This window comes from Gigantopelta aegis, chromosome 13, assembly GCF_016097555.1.
Source record: "Gigantopelta aegis isolate Gae_Host chromosome 13, Gae_host_genome, whole genome shotgun sequence".
Lineage (NCBI taxonomy): Eukaryota > Metazoa > Mollusca > Gastropoda > Neomphalida > Peltospiridae > Gigantopelta > Gigantopelta aegis.
The window spans coordinates 17,829,103-17,840,407 of record NC_054711.1 but is presented as its reverse complement, the minus strand read 5'-3'; the positions used below and the strand labels follow the sequence as shown (position 1 = coordinate 17,840,407).

Genomic DNA, 11,305 nt, shown 5'->3' with positions numbered 1-11,305 from the left:
CAAACAGATTGGTATTCTCGCCAATATTGTTTTCACTATTTAAACCACCTTGGTGGATCCATTAAACTGATTGTGGTTTTTGTCTTTTCTCGTTTCAGCCAGTGCACCACAACTGGTCAAAGGCCGTGGTATGTGCTTCCCTGCCTGTGGGAGAAAAAGTGCATATAAAAGATCCCTTGCTTCTAATAAAAAAATGTAGCGGGTTTCCTCTCTAAGACTATTTGATATGTTGTAGCAGATGAGTAAATTAATCAATGTGCTGCAGTGGTGTCGTTAAACAAAACAAATTTTAAAAATATTTATGAAGAACGTCCGGTCCATAGAATATTACATACCAAGCCTGAAAATAATATGTAGGTGGGTGCAGCGTAACACAAACCCAGGACACAGTAATATAGATTTTTTTAAAACTGGACAAAAAGGAAATTTTTGGGTATTTTTCGTGCTCGCTCTAGTAACGGCTTTGAATATATTTTCCCTCATACTCAAAACCCGCTACATTCTTCCATTAGTAGCAAGGGATCTTTTATAAGCACCATTACATATACAGGATAGCGCATACCACGGCCTTTGACATACCAGTTGCGGTGCATTGGATGGAACGAGAAATAGCCCAATTGGTCACTGAGAAGGATCGATCTTGGACCGACCGCGCCTCAGGCGAGCGCTTTACCACTGGGATACGCCCCGCCCTCTAGCACATAGAGTGCAGTAGCCTGCAGGACAAGAGAGAGAGAGAGAGAGAGAGAGAGAGAGAGAGAGAGAGAGAGAGAGAGAGAGAGAGAGAGAGAGACAGAGAGAGAGAGAGAGAGAGGGGGGGGGGGACAGCCCAAAATAAAATAGAAACAAACAAAAAACTAGGGCACAATTACATATACATCTATCTATTTGTTTTACGGCACGTATTTCTAAAGAACACAATTTTATGTGCTGTAAATTTTATAAAAATATCTCTTAAAATAAACCGGCCTCGGTGGCGTCGTAGTTAAGCCATCGTTAACAGGCTGGTAGGTACTGGGTTCGGATCCCAGTCGAGGCATGGGATTTTAAATCCAGATACCGACTCCAAACCCTGAGTGAGTGCTCCGCAAGGCTCAATGGATAGGTGTAAACCACTTGCACCGACCAGTGATCCATAACTGGTTCAACAAAGGCCATGGTTTGTGCTATCCTGATTGTGGGGAGCGCAAATAAAAGATCCCTTGCTGCTAATCGGAAAGAGTAGCCCATGAAGTGGCGACAGCGGGTTTCCTCTCAAAATCTGTGTGGTCCTTAACCATATGTCTGACGCTATATAACCGTAAAGACAATGTGTTGAGTGCGTCGTTAAATAAAACATTTCTTTCTCTTAAAAAAAAAAAAAAATTGTAACACGATGTTGACTTTCATGAAATAGAAAACACTGTCAGTGTTTAGATACCATTGTCATTATTTTTAATATTACTGTTATTATTTTACCAAGATATTAAAATAATGTCTTTTCATTGTAATATATAAGATATATCAATTTGAGTATTAACTCATTAAAACAAATAGACCAATTTTCCCTTGCAATGAAAGCATAAACGAAGGAAGGGCTAAATGCAACACATTTCAATTGCGGCTATGAAAAAAAAATAATAATAAAAAAAATATTATAAAATGTTATTGATTTGTTCGCATTTCTCTTTGTTATTGCAGAATTGATAATAAAACATAATTAACAAGTAATATAAAGCAAAGCTGATATTATAACCACAAAATAAATCTTGAGATTTTGCTTATAATATGACACATCATATTAGTGAATTTAGCGTTAGATATTGTTTTCATCACGGCGAGCTACATGTAATTAATTAATATATACATATATAGGATATATATATATATATATATATATATATATATATATATATATATATATATATATATATATATATATATATATATATCAGTGTTTGAAATAATGCCATCCCGATCGGTTTTATACCGGTCAACATCACAAGAGGTAGGGATTATTTTTTGCCTAATATCCTATCGGACCGGTAGTTATATACATGTATTTTGCGTTGATACTTTATGATCATGTTTGTTCTGGAAGGTTTTTATGCGGACTGAATGTCAGACATGAATTTCAACCAATTTCGACACCCCCCCCCCCCCATATATATATATATATATATATATATATATATATATATATATATTTAATAAGAACATAATTTTGTACAGATAGTCAAATGGCAAATATTATCAAAGGGTGTTGATGACGGTGGGGGGTGGGGGGGGGGATCGTGAGGGAAATTAGTTTTGTATATACGCCACACATAAAATGACATTGTATGTAGTTAATTCACTAAATTCCCGCAACTTTGTCATTTTGTAGTTCAATGCAAAGAGAATGATACGATTATAGAATTGTACCTTCACTCTAGTTTTAAGCTAATCTTAATTTCATTTCAACTTAATTTCGTGCTTTTATCCAATTAAGTTCCAAGCACGCTGTCCTGGGCACAAACCCCAGCTATCTGGGCTGTCTGTCCAGGACAGTGGGTTAGTTAGTTGGTTAGAGGTTAGTAAAAAAGAAAAGGGTGTAGTGGTCTTACACCTACCCACTGAGCCCTTTAGAACTCGCTCTGGGTTGGAGCCGGTACCGAGCTGCGAACCCTATACCTACCAGCCTATAGTCCCATGGCTGAACCACTGCGCCACCGAGGCTGGTGCTAATCTTAAGGTGGATGTTTAGTTCCGCAGACTTGTAGGAACCGAAATGGTAGCTGTGATCCCTACATGATGCCAAAAAACATTTTCCTTAAAAAAAAAAAAATACCTATATACATATATCATTTTTAATGTGCTTGTGCGCCCCACACCCAATTTACAGCGAGTGCATCGCCTAACTTTATATATTGCATACCGGCGTGTTCCGAGTTCGCTGCCTTTGTTCAAATTTACCTGGCCAACAGAGAATTTGTTTTAACAACTAAAATTACTTATTAAATACATTCTCTTGTTTAGAATATCAGTGTCTGTATAATATTTCAGTTTCGAATTTTGCTTATGTTTGTAATAAACTTGTACTATTTCAGTTTTGAATCTTGCTTATGTATGAAATAAACTAAGTACTTCACATTTTGATCTAACTAAGATAATATACTTTTATTCTAAAATGATTCTTACTTACGAAACAATTATTGGAGATAAAATCCAGTTTGAGTGACTACTAGCATAAGGACGATAACAAAAACAACTTGAATATAGACACTGATATTATGAATAAGAAAATTTATTCAATGTTATTAAACATATTAGTTTTAAAGAAAAGAGTCGATTAGTTTAATCACAAGCGTTTCATAAATGACAGCAAATTCGGGACAGTGTCTTAATAGGAACAAAAATGCATTAATATGTATGTCAACCACCTAGGCCTATATCAGAGTTCTTACTCTTGAAAACACATAAAATGCAAAGGCATTTCCATGAATTTTCCAGAACATTAAACAAAAATTCCAGGACATGAAATGTTCAATCAATAAATGTGTTTATGACAAATTGTTGTCTGAATTTAAACAGGTAAAGAGGACAACAAAAGTAAAAATGCGAAAAAATAAAACCTAAATTTACAGAACATTTCCAGGACACAATAAAATTTGATGCCTGGATTTTAAAATCACAAAATGCAAGGACATTCCTGGATTTTAAAATCACAAAATCCAGGATTTCCTGGACGCGTAAGAACCCACCGAATTTTTTTTGGCCTAAATTTCCAGGGCCCAGTTTGTTTTACGAAGCGATCTTAGCGTTAAGATCACTTCAAGTACATAGCTACCTTATGCACTTAAGGTGTTCTTAGCGCTAAGGTCGCTTTGTAAAAGTTAAAACGGGGCCCCGGACATTTCCAGGACACAATAAAATTTAGTGCTTTTTCCAGGACATTCCAGGCCTGGATTTTACAATCACAAAATTCAAGGATATTCCAGTATTTTACAATTACAAAATTCAAGGATATTCCAGGATTTCTTGGACGCGTAATATATATAATATTATTGCAGATCTTGACGAAATGCACCATTTCGCATTTAATGTCACATAAAGTCCTTCAACATCTTTTTAACTGTTTAACTTCATTTTCTCGTCATCCAGCTTCTCGGGACTCTTGTGTTTCTGGTAGTCTTCCCACAGCTGTCTGACCAGATCGAGAGCAAGCAGGTCCCCGACGTTCTTTCTGACCGCCCGGATGAGAAAGACCCCGTCGTCTCGAAGATACTGTCTGACGAACGCCAGGAAGAGCTTCTTCTCGCTGCTCGTGTCGTCTGCATCCAGCAGCTCTATATGCTTCTGTATGAAGTGCTCGCGCCGCTTCCTGAAGAAGATGTTGAAGATCCAGAAGATCATGTTGACGAACGTCACGATGGACAGGATGAAGAGCCAGAACCAGGTGATGGCGTACATCTTCTCGACGAACAGGTTGATGGACAGGACGCACTGCAGCGTGTATCGCTGGATGTTCTGCAGCTGGCGGATCTCAAAGTCGCACATGGCGATCCGCGGGAACTCGTTCAGATCCTCCCAGGATCCCTGCTCCGTCAGCACCTCGAGGATCTGGAATCCGTACGTGCTGTAGTCGATCTCCAGGAACTTGGTCAGCATGAAGAACTGTCCCACCACATTGGCAAAGTAGAGTAGCTTGCAGAAGAGGTACAGTCCCGTCAGGTAGGTGCCCTGTCGTCTCCCCAGCATGAAACAGATGACGCCGGACAACTTCTGTTTGACGCGGATCAAGACGTTGTATTTATATTCTCTGTACGCCATGAGCCAACTCTTGATGAAGATGGCTATGTGCTTGATTTTTACCTTTCTTTCCTTCGGGGGAGACATCAGAGTCTCTTCGGCCATGCTGACGATCTTGGTGACGTTGATTCCGGAGTAGGTCTTCATCTCCTTCCAGACCAAGTTGGGGATCTTGAACAAAAGAGCCTGGAATAGAAACAGCACCGGCACCCATCGGTAGAAGCTGATGTCACGCTCGAACCGTTTGTTTATCTCCACCTGGATGGGCTCGTCCATGGGCACGTTGTACATATGGCTGATGAAGCAGTAGTTCTCTGCGTACTTCGTGTGGGATTTGGTGAATTGGGCGGGGTTCCAGCAGTGGATGGGGTCGCCCACGTAGTTTTTGGCCCCCGAGAAGGCGGCGAAAGCGAGGAAGATGCCGACGGATGCCAGGTGATGCATCTGATCGATGCCGTCGTCATCCTGGGCCCCTTTGCTGAGTGCCAGCTTCGAGAAGGCTTCTATCATGGAACCTAACCTGGAAAGCAATGTAAATCGTGTAAATCGGCAGTTTAAAGGCACAGACCGTACGTCGCCTGGGAACGTTATATTTGTCAACCATCTTGTCACGTTTATATAACAAAATGTTTATGTATATATCCCTACTATGCCGTTGTGCAACGGCCCCAGTGTAAATAAAGTATTGTCTTACAAACAGAACTTTCCAGATAATCCACCTCAGTATAAGCAGTATTGTTTTATTAATTATTATTAAACCATCTAAATTATATACATTGTGTGCCATTATTTACTTAAAATCCATACATGATTGTATATATCTTCTTATTTAAATATTCTTACTTATGATTTAAAATGTGTCATATTCTTTGTATTATTCATATGTAAAGAAATAAAGATTGTATTAGATTGTATTGTATTGTATTTTTAATAGGCAAGTTGTCATATTGAGCGTTATTGTTTATGGACCAAACATAATTCGAAATAAAATATGAACTTTTAGTGTTATTATTAGCATATACAATCTGGGTATGAAAAAAATTATCCGCAAACTTATGTCAGAACGGCTTCGACGATTCACACATTTTGCGGATGATTTTTTTGTTCATATCTCTTTGAACGTAAAAGAAATAACAGACAATTCTTAAATGAATGAAACACGTGTTAACCTGTTTAGAGGTACTTACATATTGGCTGGGTTCTGTTGATAACGTTGCCTTCAACTGATTTGCACCTGTAATCAAACGTACATCACAATTAAATCGTTCATTATGAACTACATATATGTGAAATACAATTCACTCAAATGTGTCAAGATAAAAGAAAGGAAAGGAATGTATGTTAATGACACCCAAGCTAAAGTACGGCTCTTTAAAAAGAGAGAGAGAGAGAGAGAGAGAGAGAGAGAGAGAGAGAGAGAGAGAGAGAGAGAGAAGAGATGGAGGAAACCCATTAGGTTACTCCTATCAATAAATGTACTTTCCCCATAGACAGGACAGTACATACCATGACCCTTGAACATACCTGTTGTGGAGCATTGGTTGGGATGGGGGAGACTTGAGCCCATTGGTTGCATTTTTTTTTTTTTTTTTTTTTTTTTGTTGCTTTTGGGTGAGGATTTTTGGGGAGTGTTTTGTTGTTGGGAGTTTCTTGTGGATTTTTTGCTCGATGTGTGGTGTTTCGAATGTCCTGAACATATAAAATAAAATTAAAATAAATAAAATTGCAACCTCCCCCCCCCACCCCCACCATCACTCCATTTTGAGAGAAAAAAAGCATGACAATCTATCAATTAATAATGACCTAATTAAATTAGTTCTATTCATTTTCTTTTTTTAAAACAATAACTCGTCACAATGTTAAATGAATTAATAGTTAAAGTTATTTTTAACTTCATTTATTTAGTTAGTTTTGTTTTGTTAGATATTTAATATAGATTTTAGCTAAAACGTTTAAATCAAAGTTGATACAAACATACCGAGGCTGGCACAGTTTTGTAACAAACAAAACAGATAACAATACTATATACATATATGTAATGCCCAGCATAAATTATTATCATGAAACCAATCCTTGCAAGGCAATTACCATTACTTTCATGTGTGGTCATTTAACAAATACGATCATTAATCATTCTGGATATTTAGGAATTTAACCTGTTAGCAATTAATGGTGATTATGATCTATTTGTTGGCTTTTTGAATAATCAATGTTATAGGTAGCACTAAGCCAAATAACTTCCGACTGGGTCAAAGTTCGAGGTTTAATAGCACAAGTCCTGTGATTGGTGATAAATATGAGTGTGTTGGTTATAAAAATAAATTGGTTTCATCTAGACAAAAAATGTATGCAATTTTATTTCATCTAGTCCCACTGTTTCATGTAACCCTGTACTTGAAACATGTATGGGGTACTTGTAAACAATGTAGTCAAATTTTGTGCGGAACCAGGGTACTAGGGTAGTCATAGACGTTGAGAGAGAAAACCCGTTGTCGCAACTTGATGGGCTATTCTTTTCGATTAGCAGCAAGGGATCTTTTATATGTACCATCCCACAGACAGGATGTACATACCACGGCCTTTGATATGCCAGTCGTGGTGCACTGGTTGGAACGAGAATGAGTCAAATAGACCCACCGCGCATCGAGCACTGATGGAGCACTGGCTGGAACAAAAAATAGTCCAACGGGTCCACCCACGGGATCGATCCTAGACCGACCGTGCATCAAGCGGACGCTTTACCACTGGGCTACATCCTGCCCCGTCCAGGACAAAGAGTTAGTGATTAGTTGATTAGTTGTTAGTGAGAGAGAAGTCGGTGTAGTGGTCTTACACCTACCCACTGAGTCGCTCTGGGTGGGAGCAGGTACCGGGCTGTGAACCCTGTACCTACCAGCATTAAACGGACATTCCTGAGTTTGCTGCAACTTTTAAGATGTTATCGACTAACAGAGACTTTTTAACGATTGTAATTACATATTAAATATATTTTTCTGCATAAAATATTAGCGGCGTATATTAAACGTGTTTCTGATCGTTCTAATAATGCTGCATTGTAAGATGTTTCCGACTAATAAAATAATTCAACGATTAAACTTACATATTAAATATATTTTCTCGTTTAGAATATCAGTGTCTGTATATTCAATGTGTTTCTGGTTGTATTACTATTTGTAAGGAGCCCAAACTGGATTCTGTTTTCAAATAATTTCGTACGTACGAAAAAATAGTAAACTAGTCTGTGAGTGGCAGTCTTTTTTCTGACGATGGAAGAGGGGTGAAAAAAAGTAAAGTTTGTTTTATTTAACGACGCCACTAGAGCACATTGATTTATTATCTTATCATCGGCTATTGGGCGGATTAGAGGAAACCCGCTGTCGCCACATATGCTACTCTTTTACGACAGGCAGCAAGGGATCAAACCATGGCCTTTGTTGAACCAGTTATGGATCACTGGTCAGTGCAAGTGGTTTACACCTACCCACTGAGCCTTGCGGAGCACTCACTCGGAGTTTGGAGTCGGTATCTGGATTAAAAATCCCATGCCTCGACTGGGATCCGAACCCAGTACCTACCAGCCTGTAGACCGATGGCCTAACCACGACGCCACCGAGGCCGGTAAAGAGGGATGAAATCTCCAGTTTAGAATCTTCTCGGGAGTGGCTGTCCTCCTACAGATGTGGCACTTGATAGAGATTTATAGAATCATCCACTATTTTGCCAAATGCCCATTCGACTTTGCTTTGTGCAGAGATACGGCCCTGATCATGTATTACGGTTGTGTCGTTCAGACAGATGCAAGTAAGCTACGTTCCCTGTCCCGCGTGAAAATTCCGAAGAAAAAAAAATTAATTCAAAAATTATTTTTGTCTAACTTGAGAAGATCTTTATATAACTGTGTTCTTTTTATTTTTAATTTTTTTTACTTCTCCAACTCCTACCCACAAATAAGATAGATGCGGTCGTTAGTGTGTGTTATATACGGAAGAAAATTTTCATTGAGCCTAACAATGAACTAAGTGCGCCATCAAGTCAGGGGCAAATCTAGAGACATTTGAGGGGGTGCAACTCAACACTCGCCGGGCTGTCAAATTTCAGTACAATTCGGTGTCCCAAAACTGGTATATAAAACGCCGTTGCCTGATGGAAAGTGCATATAAAAGATATCTTGCTCCCTAGTTTTCTCTGAAGACAATAAGACTACAGAACGATCAAAATGTTTGACATCCAATAGCCAAATGATTTATAAAATCAATAAGTTCTAATGAGGTTGTTAAAAAAAAACAGAGTTTAACTCTAAATCAAGTTAAAATGATTTGAAATTAATGCCATGGGTACTTTATAGTATGTCCCATCCTCCTACAAAAATGGGGTGGGGGGGGGGGGGGCGGTGTTGTTTTTTTGTAAATAATTTAAGTTTTGTTTTATTTAAGAAGAAAAGTAAAAGTGTTTTGGAAATAACAACTTTTTTTGTTTACTATTTTTGTGTGCAATTTAGAAAACAATAGGCCCAGAAATAAATAACTTGTAGTAAATTCCATAGCATGAAAAAAAAACGTTCCCTATGGGACGGACTATAGATACGTAACGTTCCCAAAGATTAAATCAGTCGTCATGGTTACAAGGGATGAGGTCCCATAAAACCAGTCGTGAAATAGAAGAACCAGTCTAAATAATATAATTATAGTGTAGCATCTGATGAATCTGGTCATGGATAGGTGTCAGAAAGGTTATGGCCATGGTGCACTCACTCAGGGGTACCTTGTCCTTTTTCAGATTCACTGCTTCTGAAATGTGGACTGCCATTCATATTTCGCTAACTATCACTTATGTATTTGCATTTATTTATTTTTATATAAATCTAGATCTAACTCAGTCGGGGCTCGCCTGATGTTCCTGTGTGTAGGATCGAACCCTTGAATCTCAATATATGTCTTCTTTTTTAAAAACTAAATTTAATGATACCACTGAAAATTATACTCGCGTTTCTTTTGGAGTTCTGTATATGTGAGAATACATAAATAAAATATGGCTGGAGGGCACTCGAAAGAAATAAAGAATCGATTGAGGTTAACTATGTACTCAACGCATTTTATCTATAGTTATATATAGTTATATATATATATATATATATATATATATATATATATATATATATATATATAGCGTCGGACTTATGTTAAAAAAATACATAGATAATGTGAGAGGAAACCCGTTGCCGTCACACCATTAACTATAGTGTTTCATTTGCAGTAAATGATCTTTGATACGCACCATCCCACAGACAGGATAGTACATACCATGGTCTTTTTTTTATACACCAGTTGTGGAGCACTGGATGGAACGAGAAATAGCCCAATGGGTCCACCGACGAGGATAGGAAGGACATGTTTTATTTAACGACGCACTCAACACATCTTATTTACGGTTATATGGCGTCAGATATATGGTTAAGGACCCCCACAGATATATAGAGAGGAAACCCGCTGTTGCCACTTCATGGGCTACTCTTCTCGATTAGCAGCAAGGGATCTTTTATATGCACCATCCCACAGACAGGATAGTACATACCATGGTCTTTTTACACCAGTTGTAGAGCACTGGATGGAACGAGAAATAGCACATGGGCCCACAGACGGGGATAGATTCTAGATCTGGTGAGCGCTTTATCACTGGCCCATAAACTAATTTGTAACAGTATTCAATTAAGGACAATCAGGAGACCGACTGGGGATGAGGGGGGGGGGGGGGGGATGTCTTGGGATTCACATCTTTGCGATCATCTGAGGAATTTGAGTAGTGAAATCTAACCCATTATTTGACTGTTTTTCCCCTCCCTCCCAACCAGTGCTCCACGACTTGTATATTGTATGTGCTGGCTGTCCTATATGGGTAAAACTGTATATAAAAAATCCTTGATACAAATTTAAACAATGAAGCAGGTTTGTTTTGAATTATCAAATGTTTGACATCCAGTAGCCGATGACCAATAAATTAATTGCTCTAGTGGTATCGTTAAACAATTTTAACTAACCACTCTGGCAATCGAAGCCACACTGTAACAGGTCATAGGAACCGGCACCAGGCCGGGTGAGGTGAGGGATGGAGCACCCCATTCCCACTTGAGGTCCGAAACAGTTCTATTATATAACTCCCACCCCTATCTACAAACAAAATGGACTTGCACACACACACACACACACACACACACACACACACACACACACACACACATATATATATATATATATATATATATATATAGAGAGAGAGAGAGAGAGAGAGAGAGAGAGAGAGAGAGAGAGAGAGAGAGAGAGAGAGAGAGAGAGATAACTATAACTATATATATATATATATATATATATATATATATATATATATATATATATATATATATATATATACACATATAGTGTGTTCCAACCGTATCCCCACGTCACATATTGTTCTTATCGTATTGTTTAAAGCTTTATTATCTGGGCGCACAAGTCAATAAATTTGAATTTACCCTGAGAAGCTGCTTTGGCGTTTTGCA

At 38.2% G+C, this 11,305-nt stretch overlaps 1 protein-coding gene across 5 annotated transcripts in view; it reads right to left on the bottom strand.

Moving 5' to 3' along the window:
* Positions 1–3,503: 3,503 nt before the first annotated feature.
* Positions 3,504–11,305, bottom strand: part of LOC121387830 (innexin unc-9-like) — a 57,181-nt gene continuing 49,379 nt past the window's right edge. For all 5 annotated transcript variants that reach the window (XM_041519055.1, XM_041519053.1, XM_041519056.1 and 2 more), the window contains exons 2-3: positions 5,958–6,004; positions 3,504–5,290 (exon numbers count right to left, since the gene is read on the bottom strand). In XM_041519055.1, the coding sequence (XP_041374989.1) occupies positions 4,090–5,290; positions 5,958–5,959 (1,203 nt within the window). In that variant the 5' untranslated portion in view covers positions 5,960–6,004 and the 3' untranslated portion in view covers positions 3,504–4,089. The remainder of the gene's footprint in view (positions 5,291–5,957; positions 6,005–11,305) is intronic.